At 42.8% G+C, this 26,782-nt stretch overlaps 1 protein-coding gene across 1 annotated transcript; it reads right to left on the bottom strand.

The window, feature by feature from the left end:
* Positions 1 to 3,355: 3,355 nt before the first annotated feature.
* APIP (APAF1 interacting protein) lies at positions 3,356 to 26,337 on the bottom strand. Its single transcript, XM_033149854.1, has 7 exons — positions 26,271 to 26,337; positions 17,623 to 17,723; positions 14,308 to 14,356; positions 10,984 to 11,101; positions 7,808 to 7,943; positions 4,267 to 4,434; positions 3,356 to 3,758 (listed from the first exon to the last, which is right to left on the bottom strand). The coding sequence occupies exons 1-7, from the start codon at positions 26,334 to 26,336 to the stop codon at positions 3,659 to 3,661; spliced, it is 738 nt and encodes a 245-aa protein (XP_033005745.1). The 5' UTR covers position 26,337; the 3' UTR covers positions 3,356 to 3,658.
* Positions 26,338 to 26,782: the final 445 nt, after the last annotated feature.

Genomic DNA, 26,782 nt, shown 5'->3' with positions numbered 1-26,782 from the left:
GGCATTAGCCACACCTGGAGTGCTTATTTTGGCAGAATATGCAGGCATTCCAATGCGCTAGCTCAGCACCTTTCAGCAGTTCAGATGATACATTTTCGAGGGCACTCTTAGACCGACATCCTAAATCAACGTGGGTATCTGGGCATAAGATCTTTGAGTTATGTTTACTTTAATCATAAGCCTGCCTCTTCACTTTATAAAGAATATGGCAGATTTATAATTCACAATGTACCACCCTGATTTTTTAAAGGGCCACTAATTCAAGAGTTACACTACCCTTTGTGGTTACCGTTCTTGTTGAGCAGGTTTCTGAAGATTATAAGCTTTACCATTGTGTTGCTCTAATGCCCGAGACATCTGCTTCTAAGGAGGCATCAGAGCTGCGGAACAACAATGCAATTGTGCTGGCGAAGTCTCTCCGTTTTTGAAGATTGTTCCTTAAAAAGTGATGGTGAATGACAGACAGGCAATCAGGGTGGTGGTGGGAGGGGGGAGCCCTTTCTCATTATAGTCTTTCTGCAGAAGATTTGAGACTAGAGCACATGAAATATTTTATCCAGTTACTTAAAAGATTTTTTTTAAATCTTTTTCCGTTTTACATCGAAATCCAATACCCCATTTATCTAGTTTCTTGGTTTTGATTTGAAGAAACCCCAAACAGCAGAAAAGGTAACACAATATATAGGATTGAAGATTAAGAATTTTATCAGCATTCACACATACACACACCCCTTACTACGGTTCACAAGTTAACTTTAACATAGTGTAACAAGGGTGGAGCTGCGTAGGATTCAAACTCCCTTTGGCCCCAGCCCGCGTGCCCAGTTATCAGGAATGAGGGGAGTTATAGTCCAGCAACAGTTGGAGGGTCACTGGTTCCCTATCTCTGCAGTAAAATTGCTACCTGTTGACCCTTTTCTTGTCAATGGAACATACAATGGTACATTGGTTTAAGAACAGTCCGGTTTAAGAACGATTCGGTTTACAAGCTCTGCAAAACCAGAAATAGTGTCCCGGTTTGAGAACTTTACCTTGGTCTAAGAACAGAATTCGAATGGTGGAAGGGCATTGGCAGCGGGAGGCCTCATTAGGGAAAGTGTGTTTCGGTTTAAGAACGGTTTCGGTTTAAGAACAGACTTCCGAAGCGGATTAAGTTCTTAAACCGAGGAGTGCACAGGCTAGGTCTGAAGTGTCTCTATGAGCCTAAAGCCATGAAAGGTAGAGAGCCAACAACTAGCCCAATAGTTTAGCAACACTGACATTGAAACAGTTGTCCAAACAGGGTGCAGCTAGACAACCCTCTTGCAAAATCTGACAGGCAAAGACAATGTCTTGAGTGTATCATCCACATACAAAACCATCCTCTGGGGGAAAGGCAGAAGGTACTGGATTCAATCCTAGGCATTTCCACGTAGGACTGGGAGAAACTCTTGTAAGAAACCCTAGAAACCTGCTGCCAGTCAGTGTAAACAGTACTGAGTCAGAAGAGGCAATGATACCAAAGTATAATGTGAAACTTCTGCTCCCTTGACGTTTCACCAAACCTAGAAAATTTTCTAGAAGTGCTTCAAGATCTTACTGACTGGTTGTCTGGGACCGTGCTGAGGAGGACAGTGTAGATTTGGAACAGTGGTTTGCAGAGGGGCATAGTTCAGAAGGCGGAAACTGGGAAATACTGGATGGGGAACAACTAGAAGAAGAAACCCTGGAAGAGAGAGGGTTAACAGATTCACAGTCATTGGACAGCATTCCTTCACTGCCCTTCCCAAGGTCGATAAGAGCTCAGAAAGCCTCAGAACAGAAAGTGCAGAGGGTACAAGCCCAGATTACAAGATGTAGGAGTGATGTAGATTAATAGGGACGGATGGGGTGTGAGCCTTAATTGGGAGCACCACCATTTCTAGGGAGACATTTTCTTCTGTCTCTCACTGTGATTACTACCTTTAGCTGATGGAAGTGTGGAAAGATTCTCTTCCTTGTATCTCCATCCTGCATGAAATCTTCAGGTGTTACCTGTTTAATAGAAGCTATGTGATACCAATATGTGCCTAATTAAAAAAGGGTGTAGTGCAGGCATAGGCAAACTCGGCCCTCCAGATGTTTTGGGACTACAATTCCCATCATCCCTGACCACTGGTCCTGTAAGCTAGGGATGATGGGAGTTGTAGTCCCAAAACATATGGAGCGCCAAGTTTGCCTATGCCTGGTGTAGTGCCTTATTTACCACCTCAATCCCAGTGTTTGATTCATATTTAAGGGCAGCTCTGTAGAGACGAGGAATCCCCTGGCCTTTTTGGCTCTTTTTAAGAAACCATACAGGAGCAGCATAGGTTCTAGTCACACAGAAACTGCTCGTATAAACCACCCGCTTGTAGAATTCAAAGCTTTTGTAATCAAGTCTCATTAGTAAAATTACATACGGTGTAAGCCATACTGAAAGAAACTTGGCACAAAGTCTACCTTATGAATATTACAGAATTTAATTTTCCTTGAAAACAGTATTGTTTCTAAAGAGGATTAAATAATTTGGCAATATTATCCAAGATAGTTATGTAACTGAAATAGCAAAGAAATGATATGTGCTGTTTTATCCGCAACAATATCCTTACTGGAAGAATAAGAAATAAAGACTAAACTTTTTAGAAAGGAATGCAAATGTTTTATTGAGTATTTACAAACAAATTGTAAACAAATCAAGACATTGGTAGGATTATTGTAAAAACCTGCAGTTTTAAAAATGTTTATGAGATAGATATGAGAATAGATTAATAAAATAATAAGTTAATTTGGAGTATGCAGGAAATGATGAAAATAAATGCAAAGAACTGCAGAAAGAGGGGGAAGAGAGTAGACATTTGAAATGTTAGAACGATTGTTGAATAATTGTACATTTCCACATAAAATGGAAATTATAAATAAAATTATATAAAAAGAAAGTCACCATGTACTTTCACATATCTGATTCTCATTTCTACTTCAAATATTATCATTTTTCATACATACATTTTCTCCTTTGCTTAACTTACAAAGAAGGCATCCATTAAAACTAACCAAGAGAAAATCTATTGTAACCTAGGGGTTGCTGAGGAAAAGAGGATAGTGCAAAAGATAATTACTACCACACTTTTCAAAGAGAAAAGGCTAATGTCTTATTTTAGCGTACTATTATATGTGGCACTCTTTCAACACTCTCTAGTTTTTCCAGAGATAGACTCTTTGTTGATTTAGTTTAAAGCTGTTTTAAAGAACTTTTCCATTTGGTGCCATGCTAAGCTTTCAAAATGCGACATATCTTTTATTTATGCAAACCTTACAATAATTTGAAAAGTTGTAAGACCTTTGCATTTTGATCATGCTATATTATAGAATATGAGCCACAAGGAAAATCCTAAAGAAACATGCCAGTTGTACTGTGAAAGTAAAGGGAAAGGGGAGTCCCAGATCCATTAATATGCACAACTGGGAATCCAGACTGCCTTGGGCATCCTTCAGGATTTTAACAAACAGCATAAAACAGTCTGTATTTAGCAACAATATTTCACTAAAACTAATAAGCACATATTGTGCAAAATGTTAAAAGTTGCTTGGGCACGAACCCTAAAACCTATTGATATTTCATTGAAATATTAGTGTCATTTTGGTAAGAGGTGTCGAGGTATTAAACGATCCCATTTTCTTCCTTTGGAATTGCAGTAGGATCAAGTCCATGTTGCTTCATTTGTACTGCAATATCAAAAAGGTAGTCATAACATTCACACCTAAAAGACAAAACAAAAGAAGTTGGCATCTTGCTATGTGATTTAGCACCAATTGTAGCAATATGAATTTTGTGTGGTTTTTTCTTACACATTATATTGGTAATGTCTTTCCTCACATTAGAAATGCAATCATAAATAGCCACAAGACCCGAATAAGTTTTTTTAAAATTATGCTTAGCTCCCAAGTCTGTGCTAAGACCTGCAAAACACGTGAAGGCTTTTGAAAAAATTTTCCAAAGGGAATTTTACTCCCAGGAATCTTCACTTTTGGTAATCTGAGTGTATGAGGGCTGTTCTCACTATCTACATATATTAAAGGAAAGACACAAGTGAAGCAGAAGTGGCGATAGCTTCACCTGAAAGCAACATGCATTCTCTAGTAGACTTGGGAATGTAAGATACAGTGGTATGTGCTTGCAACAGCAGAGGGCTACCATTGTGCTTCTTCATAGTTCTGCTCACATAGTTGCACTTGGCTATGAGTGATTGCCAAAGAAGAAGAACTCACATTGTCTTGGCTTTTTCCCAAGTTTCTCCCCAAACATAGACTCCATGACGTCTGACCAGCACAGCACAGGAGTCTGGGTAGTCATCCATTGCCTGAGCCATTCTTTCCTTCAGGTCCTTCTCTTCAGGTGTGTTCTCGACAATAGGAACCACTAAGGTATCATCATACCTGAAAAGATGATGGAATTGGGACACATGTTCCTTTTCAGGTTAGTATTGTGCTTCTGCTACCTGGAAAGGCTGGTCCAAAGCAATCTGGTTGGCATCAGTCTGTCTCAGGGGACAATGGAGGAGTATGTCCCACTTTTCTGCCACAAAGCTGCCCAGGTGGCTATCAATGAATTAAAATCAGTAATGGCATCCTGTATACCCAGGGAAGAGCAATCCTTTCTACCCAGCTCTCCTGGTTAAGCTGGTCTCCTGCTGGCCATCAGTGGTACATTACCCCTTCCATCAGTTGAAGGTGCAGGAAGACAGGAGGACCACTGCCGGGATGCCTAGCAGCAGCTTAGCTCCCAAGTTGCCAGTGGAAAGCCCCAATGCAGGGTGTTCTGGAGGTGGGGATTGACTGAGTTGGTCCCAGGTCTGCTGGATCCCAAGCCAGTGTCTGCCATGCAACAGCATTGAGCCTGAGCTGGGTCATCCCTCCACCTTCTGTTCCACTAGCAGTGTGCAGCAAAGCTCTGGATGCTTGGTGGCCCTGCCACTTTGTAAAGGCTCCCCAGTGTGTGTGTGTGTGTGTGTGTGTGTGTGTGTTGGATTGCAGCCTAAATCACGTAACACAATGACGACACCAGCATCATGTTACCGTGGTATTAGGAAGAGTTTGATCTAAAGCATAGAAGTGAATGAAAGAGGAACTAAATCATCAAAGAGATAGTGAACATCACAGCTTGTTTGTACTAAGGACTTTTTGAAACAAACATCTGTTTGAAAACATCTCCCTACCTATGTTTCCATTTGTTCATCATGGCATTGGCACTCAGAAATGGTGGTGTTTGGGGGCACAGCATCAATGGGCATGACCAACCACATGACTTAAGGCAGCAAACGTGCACCACACGCCTACCTGGGAACAAGTCCCACTGACGCTTATTTCTGAGCAGAAATGCATAGGATTGCATTGCAAGTGTCAACAATTTCAAAGACGTTGAAACTCTTCTTAACTTTGGCTAGACTCTATCAATTGTTCTGTATTTTGCATTTATTTGTCTTAAGCATTTACCAGCAGCAACAGAACTTCACTCTGGTGTGACAAACAGCACAACATTAATCTCTTGTTATTAATCACCAGCATATGGTAGGTGATGCTACACTGTTGGAACAGGTTATTACTGCAACGGAAATAACATCCATAAATTGAAAAAAAAAAAAAAAGCCTGCTTTTGCCACTGGTCATCCTAAAACACTAGAGAAGTCAATTCCAGAAGTTAATTGTGTAAAGATCACACCACTTATCATTTTCGTTGTGTGCTCCTGAGTTCTTTCATTTTGAAAGGAGTGAGGAGAGAAAAATATCACGTGAATACCTAGAATTGATGTTTTGTTCCCTAGCGTAATTGTTTGCTTATAAGTCTTAGCAGATCATTCGTATTGTTCTATAATATTCTGAGAATCTCAACTGTGAGCAAGATGGAGCCTGTCCCTCCCTGGAATTTGCTCTATGAATACTAAAGTGGGATTAAGATAACCTGACATTGTTTAAACCAAGTTAATTAAAACTGGCAGGGTACTAGCTATACACTGTTGGAACCATGACAGAAATAATAAATTAAACATGGCACAATTTATATGCTTGAACTTTGTTGTTCTAAAATAAGATATGACTCTAAGTATATCTCGCTCCTATATGTAAAGATGATTGGGCATCTCTCACTCACAGAAGTATCATGGTTGTTAGGATACTTCCACGTGATCTAGAAAGGTTAAATACAGTACATGTAAGTTCAATCCATCTTGATTACCAGAAAAACTCTGGAAAGGAAGTATTTGTACGTGTCCTCCATAAAATTGGGGGGGGGGGGCGTTAGAAATGAAAACCAGAGCAGCATAGTAGGCCCCTCTGCACTATACATTTAAAGCAGTATCAAACTACTTTAAACCGTTTGGGCTTCCCCTAAAGAATCTTGGGAACTGTAGTCTGCAATATGGCGAGAGTTGTTAGGAGGCCTCCATTCCCCTCACAGAGCTCCAATTCCCAGAGAAGTTTAACAATCAATCTCTTTTCCCAGGGGACTCTGGGAACTGTATCATTTTCAGGGGAACTGCAGTTCCCAAAATTACTTGGGTGAAGCCATGACTGTTTAAAGTGGTATAATACTGCTTGAAATGTATAGTGCCGATGGGGCCTTACAGTTCAACCGTAACCACATCCTCTCAGAAGCAATTCCTATTGAATTCAATGGGGCTTACTCCCAGGCAAGTACGATTAGGACTGCAGGCATACTTATTAATCAGAAAGTCCCAGTTTGAAACTTGCATATACCATGTACGCGCAAGATGGCCTTAAAGCAAGCCACTCTCATGCTACTCCCCCCCCCCCCCACATCTGCAATATGGGAGTAATAATGCTGACTTCCCTTACAATGTTGTTGTAAGGGGTACAACTAAATAATTATAGTTACTGTGTCAAAATGATCAAGCTACTGAACTGAGATGCTTCATAAACTAGCTACAAAGCTCGAATTTGGTATACAAAATGACACAAGAAACCCGAGTTACTAGGAAAACATAGCAGATAATTGTACACTAATGTGTAAGAAATGTGCTAAGTGGTTGAAAATGCAACAACGATACGAATTTGGATTTGAAACAACAATATCTACCACCCCACTTTACCCAATTCTTCCAAGGATATCTGTAACAGTAACTTGGGATCTCACAGATTCTGTGGAATTATTAGATAGATCTACATCAGGGGTCGGCAAAGTTTTTGTGGCTGGGGCCGGTTCACGGTCCCGCAGACACCACGGTGGGCCGGAGTGTGTGCGTGTGCACGCATGTGCAAATGCTATTTCCGGCTCCTTCCAGCACGGAGGAGGCGTGTGCAGCTTCCCATTGGCCGCAGGAGCTTCCTGCAGCCAATGGGAAGCCGGCCAGCATCACGAAAGGCGGTCCCCGCTCTGCTCCGCACAGTTTAGCGCGGTGCACAGGAGCCTACTGAGCGGGTGGCGGGGGTCCATGGGCTGGTTAAATGACCCCCATGGGCCGCTTGTGGCCCATGGGCCTTAGGTTGCCGACCCCTGATTTACATCTACTAACATAGGTTTGTAAAGGCAGGAGAGGTAGTGTGTCTTGTACAACACAAGCCAATTTATGCCAGCTCAGTTCATATGTCCCACTGAGTTCAACAGAATTTGTGCCCAGCATAACCATCTATAGGACTGCAGACATATTTTCTGGAAAATTACCAGTAGAAATTCTTTTTTTAAGTGAAGTATTTGCACATAAAAACAGATTCTCTGAAATATGAACAAGAGAGATTGTTCTGAAATCAGGGTAAACTATGACACGAGCCTGAAAACTTATCAATGGTAAATTACCTGAAATAGCCTCCTGCTGTGCATTTCTTGATCCCTTTTATCATCTCCTGATGAGTAATTTTAAACTCTCTTCCAGGATAGAGAAGTGTGGCCATTACAGCTGCTTTGGAGTGAGTATGGATTACTGCTCCTGCACCTATGAAAGCGAAAACTTCTATGTTTTATTTTTAATGAAAAACATGACTCATACATCACTCGTCAATCGCAGCTCCTTTTTTTCTTGATATGTTCCTGGAATATAAACTTACGACCTACGCTAAATATTTTTGCTAATACGGACAAGGTAAATTAAAAGACAAAACAACTCACTTCTTTAAATCAACAGAAAGCATGGCAGACTGCACTCTGTAATCCACAGAGAAAACGTATGGGTTGCTTCAGTTTCACTAGCTCAATGCAGCCAGCTTCTTATGCACCACAAAACAATGAAGGAGACATTTGTACATTTTCCTATAAGCTTTCTTTATAGTATTTTATCAGAGATCAGCAAAACTTTTTTTTTAACCCTCGTTTGTAGCCGAGAGTTCAAGAGAATGCTCCATATATTCCAAACACTGGCAATGAATATTAGGAAAAATGGAAGTGTGTGTGTCAAAATGAGAATAGTGGCAAATATTCAGCAGGGTCCACACCAGCAGAGTCAGTGTGGTGCTCCTGCCAATGTGTCCACACTGCTTGAAGCTTATCATCACCCAGTTCTGCCCCTCTCCCCTCCAGGTAAGTTGCAGTGATGCCGGAAGGGTGGGTTCACCCCACCACAATCTTTCTTAATAAAATTACCGGTATGTCTACATCTATACCAATTTCCAATTGTTGTTGTTGTTTAGTCGTGTCCGACTCTTCGTGACCCCATGGACCAGAGCACAACAGGCACTCCTGTCTTCCACTTCCTCCCGCAGTTTGGTCAGACTCATGTTGGTAGCTTCGAGAACACTGTCCAACCATCTCATCCTCTGTCGTCCCCTTCTCCCTGTGCCCCCAATCTTTCCCAACATCAGGGTCTTTTCCAGGGAGTCTTCTCTTCTCCTGAGGGGGCCAAAGTACTGGAGCCTCAACTTCAGGATCTGTCTTTCCAGTGAGCACTCAGGGCTGACTTCCTTAAGAATGGTTTGATCTTCTTGCAGTCCATGGGACTCTCAAGAGTCTCCTCCAGCACTCCATGGACAAAAACCAATTTCCAGTACTAATTACTAGTACTAGCATGCAGCTACCAGCTAAGTAGCACAGGTGGGAAACAGAGGCAATATTCACAATTTCTAATAATTTCTATTCCTTGGGGAACAAACTTAAAAGGAAGCAAATAATAATCTAGAAAATTATCTCTCTCTACTTGGACTTCAGCCACACTCTCCACCTGAGGGTGTATTAATTACATTCAACACACATCCCCAGAAGGCATACATTCTCAGAATGAAAATTCAACACCCCCCCCGTCAAGACTGAAATACCCCAAACTACTTCTTCTCTTTTTGATTTGATTTAATAAAGAACCAGTTCTTTGAGTTTAACCTTTGAACTAGTCCTCCACCGATTCCAAAGGTGCCAAGTAACAATTTGAACAGATTCTGATTTACTGGATCTCGTTAATCATGCTAGACATATTTTCAGGATTATATAGTCGTACCTTGGTTTTCGAACAGCTTAGTTCCCGAACTTTTTGGCTCTTGAACATTGCAAACCCGGAAGTGACTGTTTTGGTTTGCGAACTATTTTTGGAAGCCGAACATCCGATGGCCGTTCCGTGGCTTCTGATTGGCTGCAGGAGCCAACATTTTGGAAGTCAAACGGTCTTCCGGAACAGATTCCGTTCGACTTCCAAGGTATGACTGTAGTCTAGTGCTAAGGATAAGGGCCAGAGTCCACAGTCAAACATTTGTCTTATTATGAACTGCATTCATTCCTGCCAAGAGCACCCAGACCCCTGTCCACAGACGCAGTATAAAACTTTTCTCCAAAACCTTCCTGCTTCCTTGTCTCCTCCTTCCCCAGCCTAAGTGGCAGACAGGTTCACTGATTTTGAACATTCTGCTACTCCTTTCCAAGTGCTCCTCCTCCTCATCGCTTTTAATGTCTTGCCACTGCTAATATGGCAGCAGCACGCCACATTCTGAAGAAGGGAAGGGGTATTTTCTCAGAGCAAGGCACTGCGGGACAGGTGGCCTGGGAGAATGCCTGAGCTGCCACTGTTCTGGGGTGGCTGGGCATTATTTAAGAGAGGATGTCTACTAACCCCCCCAAAAACACTGGAAAAGCATTATCTGAAGCCACCTCTTCCAGGATGCCTCTCCGTCTTCCTCAGAATGAGGCAGAGAGGAAGGGAGGATAACTTGCCACCACATGAGCAGCAGCAAAACATTGAAAGTAAGGGGAAAGGCCAGGGGGCACTCATTCACTGCCCCACCGCTAGCTGAGGCAACTGGCCAGCTCTGATTCTGCCACTTATTATTTCCCCCTCAGAAGAATAGTAAGTCAGTCATACTCTGTGCATATACAGAGAGGCTGAATTATGAAACAGTAGTAGTAGTAGTAGTAGTAGTAGTAATAATAATAATAATAATAATAATAAATTATTTATACCCCACCCATCTGGCTGGGTTTCCCCACCACTCTGGGTGGCTCCCAACAGAATGAAAAGCACAATAAAACATCAGAAATTAAAAACTTCCCTACACAGGGCTGCCTTCAGATGTCTTCTAAAAGTCAGATAGTTGTTTATTTCCTTGACATCTGATGGGATGGCGTTTCACAGGGCAGGCGCCACTGCCGAGAAGGCCCTCTGCCTGGTTCCCTGTCACCTTGCTTCTCGCAGGAGGGAACCGCCAAAAGGGCCATATAAAAAATGTAGTAATTGTTACCAAAAAAAGAAAGAAAGAAAAAGACTCCATTGTTTGGATTTGCCAAATGAAGCTTCTGTGAATCATTCCTTTTCAAAAAGCCATCAAGAGAACTTTTTGTTGTAAGGAGGCATATAAATACTGTAAATGAAATCAATCAATCCATCGGTAAAAGAAAGATGTTTCAGCTGTTAAAGCAATTATTGCGAGAATTGCATTGTAATGTAGTAAAGGCATCTTCCAATTGAGATGCAGTTTCAATTAAGAAATCTCCATTTTATAAGCAGAATACACTCGTGGTTACAAAGTGCTGACTTTTCCATAACGCTGCTTGCTGCCTACCTCTCATGGTGTAAGCATTCATGAAGAGAGGTGTGCATTGACTCTTCTTTAACTTCTTGTGTGGTGGGGGGCCACTGATGTCCCGTTCTTCAATGTCACACACGAACATATCTTCAGGCTATAATGAAAGCATTTGGAGACAGAGTTGGAGCATTTATGCACACTTACATTTCGACAAACTAAATTATAAAGGGTTCAAAGATCAGAGAAAGATCTGCTTAAAGTGCACTGTGAGCTGAAAAACCACTTCACCCTTTTTTTTGTCTCTGCTTCAGTATTTAATAACTGTTTTCTGTTATGGTTTTGCTTAATGCTTGGTTTTGCATTTTAATAAAACAAGAAAGAAAAAAAACCCACTGGAGAAACTAGTTCTTGATAAAATACATTCAATATGATTAGATTCTGAGGGGGTGCAGAAATGTGAATGTGCAGTGCGTTGTTAAGGCATGGTGGAAGTGACCGGTTCCCTGTCCAGGATCAAACTCGGGGGGAGCCAGTTTATCCACCATGAAGCAAAAGCTGGTTGATCCTTGTGTTCTTGGAATCCTCCCCCCCCCCAATAACCCTGGAGCAGTTTCACAGATGTTTATAAAGCATCTTCCATTGCAAAAATAAAGTGAAAGTGCCCTTATAAAGTTTTGTGCTGCCTAAAGACAACCCAGAGAAAAATATTGGGGGGCGGGGAGAGAGAGAGAGAAAGAAAGACAGATGACTGAGATCAGCACTTGACTAGCTGATAAATACCGTATTTTTCCAAGTTCCGACTGTGAAAAGTTAAATTTTTGGGACCCTACAAAAATTGCCTTTTAGGATATCGCTGCTGAAACAGACATATGGTAAAACGGAACCAAAAAAATGTTTTCTTGCTGATTTGCGATCTTGAGACTGTTGTGCAATTAATTCTAGTGCCATATTTGCCCCATATTTTACAGGGCAATATTGATTTTTTTTAAATTTGTATTTACGGTGCTACGAACAGGTGTTTTTTAACCCACTTGCGGGTTCTCTCTAGTACCTGTAGGATTTTCTTCTACATTGGCCATTTACGGGTGTGAGAGCGCCTGCGGAATTTTAAGGGAGCGGCTTATATTCAGGTATTGTCTTTTTTTTCTTCTCCCCCCCCCCCCAATTTTAAAGGTGCGGCTTATTTCCGGGTGCGGCTTATATTTGGGCCAATACGGTATATTCTTTGAATGCATTGTGAAGCCAGTCTTGCTCCACAGAAGGAAGTTATATTTGTGCATCCCCTAACACAGAATGACTGGCAAGGCAGGAATGGCAGCACATGCCTGTCCTCCTGTCCTGACCAGTGCCACTGCTGTCCACTGGGGGGCAGTGGGGGCAGGCAGTGGAGAAGATGCTTCTGTGAAGCTACATGACCAGAACCAAGGCACCATTTCCATCAGTGTGTCCGCACAGCACTTCTCTCTCTGCCACATCACCTCTCCCCTTCTTAGCAAACTGCAGTGGTGCTGGTGCCAGGTCAGGCGCAGGATGTGGACTTTCCTGAGAACAACATTTTGTAGCTGTTCACTTTCTGGTGAACTACAGTAATTTATGATAGCTTTAAGAAAACTGTATGACCAGTACTATACAGATATATAGAAATGCACACCCTTATATATCACTGATTCTATTTTATTTTTAACATTTTGTGTTGCTCGACTTTAAGAAGTAAACTCCCCTAGGAAGTGCACTTTGTTTGTAATTACCACAATCTTAGCATGCTCGTTGGTTTTCGAAACTCTCTCTTTCAAAGGATTAGAGACAAACAAATGAAAGCTGAGACCGAGAGCCTCTGGAATCCATCTTTTGATTCTGGCACACGTACAAACAATCACAGAAAAGACGCAGAGCCCTGGTCAAATATTTACAGAGCAATCCTATATGCACATTTGTTCAGAAATGAATTCCATTGCATTCAATGGGCTTGCACCCCGGTGAGTATAAGATTACAGCCTTCATCTGAAAATATACCTTAATATTTATTTCAATAATCTTGCAGCAGAAACAGCCTATGGTTTATCTGCACTCCTACATCCATTTACCTGGGAGGGAGCTCCACTGAACTCACTAGGGCCAACCTTTGAGTCAATAAGTATAGAATTGCACTTAAGTTTTATTTTACCGATACAATCTTGGGGCACCTAAAAGAATTCAATCTAGTAACTTTTTTAAAAAAATAAGTATGAAATAATTGTGAGGTTTAGTAAGTTTCCTGTTTATATTTGGACAATTTTTCTACTGTACTTTATTGGAAGGAGAAAAATAATCATTTCCTTAATATCAATTGAAACAATTCACTTACCGGTAACTAAAAGAATAACATTATAGCATATGTATCCATGTTTGTTAACTGATGTAGTTAAACAATTAAAAAAAACAAAAACCTTAGACTGAGTTTTAGCACACATGAAAAACTTAAAACAAATCCTTATTTGTTGATGAATAGCCATTGGATCTTAATGTAACTTAAACAGAAAACTATCTTTAGAAAGATTTTCCCGCCAAAAGCATTTTATTTTAAAAATCCGATTTAAATTTAAAAAATCTGATTTAAATTAAAAAAAAACTGATTTATTTATTTTTATATTTTAAAACCACTGCTTTTTATCCACCCTGCATGCATGTCTTGGTTATGTGGCTTCAATAAGTTTCTCTCCGATACAGAGAAACTGCCATATTGGCTGTCCAATAGGAATGGCAACCCTTCCATACAGGCAGATGGGCTTCCCAGAGTGAGAATATCCAAGCAAAGTATCGCCTCTCTCCTGCAGACAAGGTACACTGCAATCTATCTGGCCCATTCATCCAGGCTGCCTACTAAGTTTTTTCTGTAGCCAAGGATACCTTAATGCCACAGTTCAAGGCCGTTCCAAAATTAGCCAGTTTAGGCCATAGGTAATTAGAAAATGAAGCTTTTGAGCTTTCTTCCTACTAATAAATGTGTATTTAAATATGTCTGCGGCTGCAATCCTATACATATTTACCAGGTACAGGTGGGTAGCCGTGCTGGTCTGCCATAGTCGAAACAAAATAGAAAATTCTTTCCAGTAGCACCTTAGAGACCAACTGAGTTTTTTCTTGGTATGAGCTTTCGTGTGCATGCACACTTCTTCAGATACCTGAAGAAGTGTGCATGCACACGAAAGCTCATACCAAGAAAAAACTCAGTTGGTCTCTAAGGTGCTACTGGAAAGAATTTTCTATATTTACCAGGGTGTAACTCAGCCAGACTTCCTTCTGAGTAAGCATGGACGGGATAAGTCTTCAGCTTAGTTTTCAAGGAAGATTATCAGAGGTAAAAATGCTAGCTGTACCTACCTGAATTCTTTCTTTTTGGACACCAGAGGGAGCGATATATATCTCTTTGCTAGAGGGGGGAATCAGAGATGTTTAGCTGTAGGCACAAAGTAGCATGAAGCATACGGCTTCATTTATCAACAACAGAACATACAGCAATTCCACCCATCACAACATGATCTGGACCTGACAGCAGTGCTTAAGCTACTGACACAGGCTTAGCTAGCCCTAGAACACCCGACATTATTATAGCTTAATGGTGTTATTGCTTGCCGTTGCCCTGAAAGCTCTTCATAGCTGTGATTATGCAGTGCACGTTATGAGACAAAGAAATCCCTTTTGATTTGCAGGGGAATAAACATCTATACTGCTGTAGGAATGCCACAGTGTCAAGTTAACCGAGGCTGCAATTCTAAGGAAGCTGACCGAAGGAGAAGAAAATCCTTCTGAAGCCAAGGGGACTTGATACACAAATAAAGGGGTTTAGGACTAAAGGGTGAAACATAAGCTGTATGTTTTTTTCTTTCTTACTAGTTGTTCATATTTTACTGTGTTTAGTGTACGCCACTATTTAGGGAGGAGGAGCGGGAATGTAAATGATTACACACACGCACACACACTATTGCACAAATCTGTTTGTGGGCAAAAGAGAAAGTGAGGCAATGTCTGCACGAAGAACCGTTGCTTTTAATAATATTGGAGTAATACGGAGCTCTGGAGCTCTTACTTGGAATGGTGCAGAGCAGAGACACCTAGTGGTTAACTGGCCAGGTTATGCACAGCTGATATTTGAAGACATAGGTACCATTATTCATTGAATGTTAAAGGGAGGTGAGTGGGTGCACATTTATGAAGAAGATTCCATTTGATCACTCAACTGGCAAGGATTTGCAGTCAAACTAAAAAGCACGCTACAGTCGCACCTCTTGTTACAAATGCTTCAGGATGCGTACAACATGGTTACGAATGAGCCAAACCCGAAAATAATGAAACGCGTTACTTCCTGGTTCGGCGGTTCCCGCATGCGCAGACGTGTCAAACGACGTCATGCGCATGCGCAGAAGCGCCAAATCACATCACGCACATGCGCAGATGCGGCGCTTCAGGTTACACACGTCACGGGTTACAAACGGGGCTCCGGAACGGATCCCGTTCATAACCAGAGGTACCACTGTATATATCGGTTGCGAATACGAAGAATCAACATGGTATCTTGCATAGAATTGTCAGTAATGAAAACACAGTGCTTTTTGAAATATACAGTGGTACCTCGCGTTACATACGCTTCAGGTTACAAACGCTTCAGGCTACATACTCCGCTAACCCAGAAGTAATGCTTCAGGTTGAGAACTTTGTTTCAGGATAAGAACAGAAATCATGCTCTGGTGGCGCAGCAGCAGCGGGAGGTCCCATTAGCTAAAGTGGTGCTTCAGGTTAAGAACAGTTTCAGGTTAAGAACTTACCTCCAGAACGAATTAAGTACTTAACCAGAGGCACCACTGTATACTGTGAATATGTAGAAGAAGAAGAAGAGTTTGGATTTGATATCCCGCTTTTCACTACCCGAAGGAGTCTCAAAGGGGCTAACATTCTCCTTTCCCTTCCTCCCCCACAACAAACACTCTGGGAGGTGAGTGGGGCTGAGAGACTTCAAAGAAGTGTGACTAACCCAAGGTCACCCAGCAGCTGCATGTGGAGGAGTGGAGATATGAACCAGGTTCACCAGATTACAAGTCTACCGCTCTTAACCACTACACTACACTGGCTCTCAGAGACTTACTTTTGTGACACAGGAGCCATTTTCAGTTTAGATGAAAGATGGAGGCTGCAGTTGTTACCCCCTGGTCAGAAGTGCTGTTGGGAGTTACGATTAGGTGGCAGTATCCCTCTACGTGGGGAATTTCAGTGTAGCCACAGTATGGCCCCCAAAATGGGGTGTGGAGTTGAGCAGGACAGCTGTGCATATGGCAAGCAAAAAAAACCAAACACATATACACAAACAGCACTTTCTCTACCTTTTGCCATGGTGGACAGGAATGAGCCGGGCTTCAGGTGAGACAAAGGATATACCACTCTGCACCTCCCTGGACCTTCTTGGGATTGGCCTGCAGGCCAACCTCTTCCCTAAGGCTTTTACACATTTGCAATAAAACTAAGCAAGGATAATTTAAAATGTCAGCATCTGAAACTGGACATTGCACTGTGTTTATGGGAATGTGATCCTGGCCTGAAGAATAATTTAGCCTTTATTAAATGGTGAAGTTATATTTTATTATTTTGTAAAAAAAAAAAAAAAAAAACATCAATAGGATTTATTTCTGCGTCATGTGTTTTCATTCTGAGAGATGTTCCTTTAGGGTTTTCACTACAACAGGCCTTCTGCTTCCTCTGTCTCTAGCCCAGATATAAATATAAGTAGTGCTCTCCCATTTATTCCTCCAAAATAATTTCTATAACCCAAGCCACTGACTTCAGTCTTCCTGCCGTCCAATTCTAGCCTGTTTCCTAAACCCTCTCTTGCTCTTTAGGGGTACTGGAATCTCACGTCTGTTGCCATTGCTACTTCCACTTTTGTTTATCATCTAGCTTCACCTTCTTCTCCAAGCATGCAGTGCTTGTCCAATATTGGCTATACAAGAAGAGGGAAAAGGCAATTATCATTGGAAAACTCTTTTTTGGAACAGCTCAAGATCCACCTGCTTGAATCCACATGTGACCCCCAAGGCTAGAAATTGGCAGCCCATGTGGCAAAACCCTTCCCAGTGTACCTAATTTGTCTTTATCCAGACAAAACATATATCTTTATGGCAACAGAGTGAAAGTTTTTCCCTTTTCCCACCACTAAGTGGAGCTAGGCATCCACAAATGCAAATATCCAGAGCAACTCGGAAATAAGGCAAACATTTCATGTACATGTTTCTTTAGAAAATCTATTTAGAGTACTGCACCTGCACTAAATCGTTCACTTTATGTTCTGCTGTCAGCTGGAGGAAATTATTTATATACTGCTCAGAGAGTCCGAGGACTTACTTGCTTAAGATATACAAGAACGACAAGATTCTTAAGCTAATGTATTGCACGTAAGTAGCCTTCTTTGACAATGGTATCAAGCCACTCTAACGAAGTTCCAATTGTCTACTTCTTTTCAACATCTATTATGTTTTATCTTTCATTTTCCCTCCACTTATGCTGATCTGTGCCTAAGTCATAGGTGTCAACTTTCCCATTTTTTGTGGGAAATTCCCTTATTCCAGCGTCACTTCCCACTGCAAAAAAGGAAGGTTGACAGCTATGGCCTAAATGGGTATTAGTTTAAAACAACAACAACACACTCACCCATGCTTTATGCTGATTCCACCACCAGTCCCTGTAACCCATCCTAAGTGATAAAACTGGCGACAGAGCTCTGGGATCAAATTCCTTGGATGCACATTCTCCTACGGGGGAAACAAAAAGGAAATGCACATTTTGAAATGGTTTATCTGCTTTTGTAAATGAAGGCTGCAATATTTATCCGATTCATTGATTAAAATGTGATTCCAGCTGATCAGGAAATTCCACACACACCCCTTGAAGTTGTTTTAAATAGAAATACTTAGAAATATTGTTATTTTGAACAGATTTCTGCCCTTCTCTCTCAGCCAAGAGGGATTGCTTCTTCCTGCTGTAACACACAAATCTCTAAAAACAAAGAGTATGCTTTTTCTTCAGCATTATGGTTTGTTTAGATGCAAGTTTGATTAATCAAAACTGGCACAATAAATTCACTGAGATTTGTTTAAGTGGGTGGCAGCTGTTATATGAAGCCCATATAGCAAGGGTGACTAAATTATTTGTCCCACATTTAAGATTTTGCTAAGCTAGAACTCCCATCAGCTCCAGCAAGCATCCCAGGGATGATGGGAGTTGTAGCTCAGCAGCATCTGGAGGGTAAAAGGTTCCCCCATATGTGCTCTATCCTTTTGGTCAGTGGTAGACAACATGGCGACCTCCAGATGTTGAACTACAATTCCCATCAGCGCAAGGCAGCATTGTCAATAGTCAAGGAAGACCAGACTTGGGAGTTTAGCAATTTCTGGAGGACCACAGATGAGCTATCTCTGCAACCAAGTAAGCCTGCAACTTAGGTGCACATAGGTTGCTGGCTTACTGTATATCATTTTACTTTGTGCAGAAGTGTCACCTAGCCTTCCACACTATCCATATAAACTGTGCACTAGGATCATGAATGAATCAGGCCACACCTAAACCATAAGCATTGTGGCACAAGCACCCAGGAGTCCATTGTGATTTCTGTGCAAAATAGGGACCTGTGTGATCTGGGATAGTCCTGCCCCATGATTCTAGGAGGGACCAGGCCCCAGCTGGTTTTTCTTTTCTTTTCTAAATAGCACAATTCTCACCGTTTGCGGCTATGGAGGGTGGGGTACATGCTTTTAGATGCTTGGCTGTGGTTGACCAACAGACTTTTTTAGGTCCAGTCCAATGCAGAATCTGCCCAGCAGTGAAAAGGGTTGCACAAAAAGCATTTGCTGTTGTGCACATGGTGAAGAACACTGTTCTTTCTGGTTCCCTTGCACAGCACTGCATGACACCTTTAGATGCCATGGGTACCCATGGGTTCAAAACCCTTCTCTGCAAGCAAAAACAGGTTTCCTGTACCTGTGGTATACTGTGCACAAGGCTATCACAGTAGCTATCCATTGACTTTAATGCACAGCTTTAAAACATCTGCTTCTAATATAGCTTCCGAAATTGCACAGTCGGCTGTGCTTCTTTTTTAAATATTTCACTCAAACTGAGACTCTATATATTTTCTTAAAGGATGATCAACTACAAGATTCCCTAAATATTTACATTTAAATTGAAGGGAAAAATAAATTAGATTTCTGAAACTCGTTCAGCTTGATAAACGGTCATCAGTAACAGACATTGAAAGATAACTTTCAAATGGAGTTTCATGAAATTACTAGTAACAACTGCAATTTGTCATTCTTCATTTACCACATTTTAGCAGATGCCAAGCAAACACTCCAGGGCACCTTCACAGTTGATGCAATCCGGAGTATATGTCCTGAATGCAATGCAGCCATGCAGGTTTACACCAGTTAATGTTGCAAATCATTACTAATCTCAAATCTGCTATGAAATCAAAGTCCTTTGAAACCTTTCATATTATTATTATATGTTAGTCTTATACACACTATTTGCTGCAAAGAAAAATGATACACATTTGCATAAGCTGGATGTAAGTTTCATCTCAGTAGAACATCTTCTAGTACGAGCTTCAACTTATGGTACGTATCAACGTAATGTCAAACATTTGCAAAAGGATTCACCAAGGATTTACGGAATTACTGTTAAGCCAACATGACTGAAGTATATTGATGGCAAGGTGGGGGAGATTGCCACTTTTCTCTAACATTTCAAATGAAGTTGAATGATTTATCTGACATGAACTTGAAATTGTTGTTTTTAAAATACAGATAAATCTGGTATGTATTCCAGAATATGCAGTAGGTTGTTAGTGAAGGCAGGTCATGTTTATCATCAGCCAGGATGACTGTGTGAATAGCAGTTTTAGGCCCCCTCCCCACTGTGCACCCACAACTGCCTTCATTCACACACCTGTGTCTTTTCCATTTCACCATCTGTTGCCTCCAACTCAACCATTTCACCCTCCTGTTCTGGCAATCCTATATTCATATTGTTCTCCAAAATCTCTGTGTCCTCTTTAATTCCACTTCCCATTTCATCCTTCTCTGGTCTACTTTCATTCACCATTTTATCTACCCTAGCTCTTTTAACTGCTCATGAAACAATTGCTAAAGGATGCCAACAGTCAATGGAATGTCCAACAACGTACTTGCCATACTGAATGTTCTTGTTAACAATTCAGTCTCCATTTTAAGATCTTCAATCTCCCATCTCCACTTTAAGATCTTCATAGCGTTATCTCTTATCAGAACACATTCCTTTCCCACAAAGCCAATATGAAGTAGCAAAATTACTTTTGATTTCAAGGCAACACTTTCACTGGGAAAATGGAGAATTAAAAATTCTTAGCACTCAGAACTCCCAAACAATTAGAACATTTTTTTCCTGCTTTCAGCCCTTTAATGATCAACTCTTCTTAAAGCCAGAAAGTAGATCACACACCAAATGTAAATTTCAACCAGCAGACAGAAACATCTTTCTCAGTTGTAAATTTTAACAGTCTCAGAGATATTTAGAAAAAGGCAGACTTGCAGCCCTTATGGCGTTCAGGGCTCGAGTGGCTTTTGGGCAACATATTGATTCCTCCATTCTAAATTGCCCACCCCCACCCAGATTCCCAGGTGCTGACAGCTTCTTGGTCTCCCAGTGTATAAAAAGGCTTTTTCAGAGCATCAGAGGTTATTAACCTGTTCACTCTTATCTCCAGAGTGAATTTTGATGGCCAAGATTTATGTCCTGGCTATCATCAGTCACCATGTAATTACCGGTATCTCTGTTGGCAACTTGCCAACAGAAGACGTTCAGTCTGCCATGTTCATCCCCTGGAAATCCTTCATTTCTCATAACACTAGAACCCAGAGCCATCCAATTAAGCTGAATGGTAGAATATTCAGGAGAGACAAAAGAAATTACTTATTCATATATTTGCTCCCACAAGAGGTATTGATGGCTACTAACTTGGGTGGTTTTAAAAAAAAGAATAACATCACTATTAAAGGCTACTAGTCATGATGACAATGTTCTATCTTAACTTGGAGGCAGTATGCCTCTGCATACCAGTTGCTGGGGAAAACCATTGGAAAGAGCCCTGTTGCACTCAGGTTCTGTTTGTGGACTTTCCATAGGTATTTGGCAACTGCAAGAACAGGATGCTGGACTAGATGGGTCTTTGATTTCCAACTTAATAATAGGGAAGTGGGTTCAAAAATAGAAGGGGAAGAAATGGAGGCAGTGAGAGATTTTACTTTCTTGGGCTCCATGATCAGTGCAGATGGTGACAGCAGTCACGAAATTAAAAGACGCCTGCTTCTTGGGAGGAAAGCAATGAGAAACCTAGACAGCATCTTAAAAAGCAAATACATCACCTTGCTGACAAAGGTCCATATAGTTAAAGCTATGGTTTTCCCAGTAGTAATGTACGGAAGTGAGAGCTGGACCATAAAGAAGGCTGATCGCCGAAGAATTGATGCTTTTGAATTATGGTGCTGGAGGAGACTCTTGAGAGTCACATGGACAGCAAAAAGATCAAACATATCCACCCTTAAAGAAATCAGCCTTGAGTGCTCACTGGAAGGGCAGATCCTGAAGTTGAGGCTCCAATACTTTGGCCACCTCATGAGAAGAGAAGACTCCCTGGAAAAGACCCTGATGTTGGGAAAGATGGAGGACACAAAGAGAAGGGGACGACAGAGGATGAGATGGTTGGACGACAGAGGATGAGATGGTTGAAGCGACTGGCATGAGTTTGGCCAAACTGTGGGAGGCAGTAGAGGATAGGGGTGCCTGGCGTGCTCTGGTCCATGGGGTCACGAAGAGTTGGACACGACTGAATGACTGAACAACAGAGTTCAATACTGACTGGCATAAACCAGCTGAATGCCATGTTTCTGAAAATATGCTCTCATGTGGAAGGAGTGTAGCCAGGGCCGTCTTAAGTAAACCCGGCGCCCTGGCGCGAAGATCTCTCCGGCGCCCCTTGCACTCCACCGGGCAGGGCCAGGCGCAGCAGGCAGCCGGAGGGCTTGGCGTGCGGGGACACCGAACTCACGCTCCGCTGGGCAGGGCCAGGCGCGGCGGACAGCCGGAGGGTGCGGAGGGGTAGGTGCGGACGCTGCTAGCTGTGCTCTGCCTCCGCCTGCTTGGCTGAAGCGGCGGCGCGGCGCTGCTGTCCAGGGAGCCTGGCTGTAGCGCCGCTGGGAGGCTTGCCGACAGCCTCTCCGCATCCGCAGCCCGAGAAGAGGCGGGCGACAGCGCCGCCGCCACTTCAAGTCCCTGGTCTGGGGGTTGGGGGGTGGAACGGGGCGAGGGGGAGCCCCCTAAATCGCCGCTGCTGATCGCCTCCTCCTGCCTTCCCATGCCCTCCTCCAGTCCTGTGCAGTGGCAGGCTGGAGAAGTGCTCCGGCGTCCCAATTGCGGAGCCGAGAGGAGGGGCAGCCGCCGGAGATCGTGCCCGCCTCCTGGGCGGGGCGCACACACCAGCCAGGGAGGGAAGGAGGGAGGCAGGGCTGATTGCTGCGCGCCCAGCTTGCCGCCGCCGATCGCCTCCTCCTGACTTTCCCCTGGCAGGGGGCAGGCTGCCACCCCTACTGAGCCGGTGACGTGGCCCTGGACCTCTTGCCTGGCGCCCTCCAGAACGTGGTGCCCTGGTGCACCGCGCCACCAGCCTTTATGGCTAAGACGGCCCTGAGTGTAGCTCAGTGCTTTAAACATGAGAAACATCACCTATGGAAGTGAACACTGCACAATCTGAAGCAGTTCTTGAACCAACAAATATTATGGAATGTGTCAGCTGAAAAGTTGGCCAGTAATTTTCTTTGTCCATGAGACACCCGCCCCATTTCAATTCTACCACAATTCCCAAACGAGCAAATTTCCATTTAATATAATAGTGTGAAGAACGGTCATATTCCTTTTCTAAAAATAGCAACCATAAAACCTTTAATTAGTCAGATTTGTACAAAATGTATCAAAATAATTCACATGATATATAATTTTGTTGTTTTATTTTTGGAATGAGATAAATTACATCTTAATTATAGAGAAGAACTTATAAACTAATATAGTCAGAGCTTCTGCAATTTTCAAAATTCCAAAATAGAATTTGAGCTCTTCTCATTTCAGTTCTTTTATTACAAGAATTAGAAGCATTAATAAACTGAGGAAGCAACAATAGATGAGGCAGCTGTGCTGATAACCTTAGTAATTTACCGTGTAAGTGCACAAAATGATACATATGTAAGAAGTAGTGTCAGACAACTCTCCCCCACAACATGATTTGCAATAATCCTTTAAAACTAGATTAATTAAACAGCTAGTTTTCCAGGGGAATTGACAGTGGCATCATCATGTTTGAAGGGCCCTGGTGATTCCTGGCACCCTCCAGTTATGCTTCCCCTCTGCTGAAACCACAGTGTCTCCCCACTGCCACTGCTCCCCTGCTTGCCTGGATACTTGCTGGCTCGCTCTTTAGCCATCTATTATCTCTTCTAAGGGTAGGATATAGACAGCAACAGACTGGATAGCCCACGGCTGATTTGGAACTGGAGACCAAAGGAAGTGGAGCAGCAAGTAGGCTTCCAACTTCCTGTCATTACCATTTGCAAAATGGGTAGCAGGTAGCCTTAATCAGAAGAACGAAGGAGACTTTCTGCCCTTTGGGGTCTAAGTATAAAAGTTGGGGTGGGCACTAATGCTATCCGCATGGGGGCTACCCATAAGGTAGCAGGAATCAGAGAATCGGAATAAATGTTGAGTCTCCCAAGGATTGATATTGGGACCTGTTCTTCTTAACTTGTTCATAAACATTTTAAAATTAGGAGTGAGCAGTGAGATTGCCAGGTTTGCTGATGAGACTAAACTGTTCAGGACCATTAAAGCAAAAAGAGATTGTGAAGAGCTCCAAAAGGTCCATCTTGCAGCCATTTGGCGGCAGGTATATTGGGGTGTTCTTTGGTGGTTGGGCTCCTAGGCAGAGCTGCACTGAAATGACAGATCTCACACACTCTCTCTTGTTGATTTCACCAAACCAATGGGCTCTTCCACTGATTATGAAAGTGGTACAACTTTTATTTCTTTACACATTGAAATTGCTCATGTTGTTGCTGGCTAGGCAGAAACGCTCACATGTTGTCAAAGTTCTGAACACCTTGGATCTTAAATATAAAGCTAGAAGATTATTGCAGCTCAGTTCTATGCTGACCAGCTCAACTCTCTCGAATAGTACGCAAAACGCTATTCAAATTAAAAATGAACAAGAAAGTTAGTAAGTATTGACAAATAAAAGTATTAAAGCTCATAAAGCTGTACACGTACAATTTGTAATACAGCTAGAGACATATGTGTAAATATACTTATCAAAATATACTCACTAAATTAACTGAATTTAAGCCTAATTTCCAGTGGCTACCCAAATATTGTAATCCAAAGGCCACTCCGCCTCAGAATAAGAAGCAATGTGGCGTTGTGGGTTAAACCAGAGCCTAGGGCTTGCTGATCAGAAGGTCGGCGGTTCAAATCCCCACAACGGGGTGAGCTCCCGTTGCTCGGTCCCAGCTCCTGCCCACCTAGCATTTCGAAAGCACAGCAAAAGTGCAAGTAGATAAATAGGTACCGCTCCAGCGTGAAGGTAAACGGTGTTTCCGTGCGCTGCTTTGGTTCGCCAGAAGCGGCTTTGTCATGCTGGCCACATGACCCAGAAGCTGTATACCAGCTCCCTCGGCCAGTAACGCGAGATGAGTGCCACAACCCCAGAGTCAGACACGACTGGACCTAATGGTCAGGGGTCCCTTTACCTTTACCTTAAACAATAACTGTATGCTGATTAGTAGGCACTTCAAAAATAAATATTAATATAGGTATTGTATTCATCTTTGACGTAGGCACATTTGCCAAGTAAACTCCACCCAATTTTAAAATGTGTTATAAATGTGCATATGGAAAACAAGATCTTAAAATAACTTTAATAATTAAGCAGTGTTTTAAGAAGTACTCCCCAACAGAGCAAGATTGGTGACTTGCCACAGGCCACCTAGTAAGTTTCATAGCCCAGAAGAAATTAGATCCTGCATAAGAGTTGACTCCAGAAGGTGACAATGTCACTTTTATTTACCCCCATAGGGACTAAAGATTGAGAAGATACTCCCTGTCCTGTCTGTGCCAGCATTCTCATTTTGCACAGAATCCAGGATGCAGAATTAGGAATTCTTGTTTTCATGCTCTATTTCTCTGGGTCAGGCATAGGCAAACTCAGCCCTCCAGATGTTTTGGGACTACAACTCCCATCATCCCTAGCTCACAGGACCAGTGGTCAGGGATGGTGGGCGTTGTAGTCCCAAAACATCTGGAGGGCTGAGTCTGCCCATGCCTGTTCTGGGTTATTGGTCTTCATCTGGTGCAGCCTTTCTCAACCTTGGTTCCCCAGATGTTTTTGGCCTACAACTCCCATCATCCCTGACCACTAGTCCTGCTACCTTGGGATCATGGGAGTTGTAGGCCAAAAACATCTGGAGACCCAATGTTGAGAAAGGCTGATCTGGCGGCTGGGACCCACTACCAAGTCACAGCCTGATCAAAGGTGGGGGCAGGTTCAACAGCAGCATCACTACTACAGTATACAAATATATAGGAAAAGAGAGAGGATGGGGGAGGCTTCACATACATGGTTTGGATGAAAGCTGTGTCTAAGTCTGAAAAAGTAGGAATCTGCAGCTCTAGGTGAAAGGGGGTATTGGTGGTGCTTTATCAGTGCTGGCATACATTAAAAAAACACAACCCAGTCTGATTCCCATCACTGGTAAAAACTGAAGGCACAGTTGGATCCTACAGTTCCTTGCATTTCCTGGTTATCAGCTACTCCTGATTTGCCCCAGCCTCTTTAAACAGCTATAATAGCCAGACTTGGTGAAGCCTCCCTCTCCATTTTCTCCTTTCCTTGCTTATATGGCTTGTGTCGATAATGCACGGTACTATTAATAATAACAGCAATCGTTGCATCAAGCTTCCCAGCCTGCAAATGAAAACTTTTCATCTGCTGAATTTTAGGTTTTCCCCAAAACAGCGTCCTCTTGTTTTACAAACGAAAGTTCCCCTTCTACAGAGGAAAGCGAGCGTGGGGACCATGGTAGCTTAGCTTTGCTGCAGCGGGCGATCTTCCCCGCCCTACCTGGGACCCCCGGCGACTTAACCCCTCCCACCACGAGCCTCCTCTCTTCTGCGTGAGGGGAGAACGAAAGAGAGAGAGGCTGGAGCTGCTCGGCTCTGCTCTTTACCTCGGCTTTCTCCAGGCCCTTCCTACAAGGACAGCCACAGTCGCCTCGCTGCTGCTTCTCAGCCATCTCGCTGTACGTGAGGAAGAGAGAAGGCCCCGCGCAGGGAGGAGCTTGGCTGAGCCGCCGGCAAAAGGAGCGGCTGCCATCCAAGCCGGCGGCAGGGAGTTCTTATGTCCTGCAGCCTTATCACCTCAACCCCGACGATCCACAACAACAAAAACGCGATGCATTAAGTGGAATGCATACATTTACTCAAACGTGAAACCGACCAAGTTCAACGGAGCTTACTCCCAAGAAAAGGGTCGCAGCAAATAAGGCTCCAAATTTAGCAGGCGGGGGATGCGTGTCTCCGCGCCTAATCTGCCGCTTAGTAGGGAGTGATTATGTCTTTTTCTTTCTTTCTTTTCACATTTTTGTTATGAATTCGCCGCCCACGAAGCTAGATATGACTGGGGAGCAGCTGGAGAATCTTTTAAGTCCACAGCAGGGACGGGGAACCTGGGAGCAGGTGT

This window comes from Lacerta agilis, chromosome 1 (assembly GCF_009819535.1).
Source record: "Lacerta agilis isolate rLacAgi1 chromosome 1, rLacAgi1.pri, whole genome shotgun sequence".
NCBI classification, from domain to species: Eukaryota; Metazoa; Chordata; class Lepidosauria; order Squamata; family Lacertidae; genus Lacerta; species Lacerta agilis.
The sequence above is the reverse complement of the archived record's forward strand: the minus strand, read 5'-3'. Positions and strand labels throughout refer to the sequence as shown.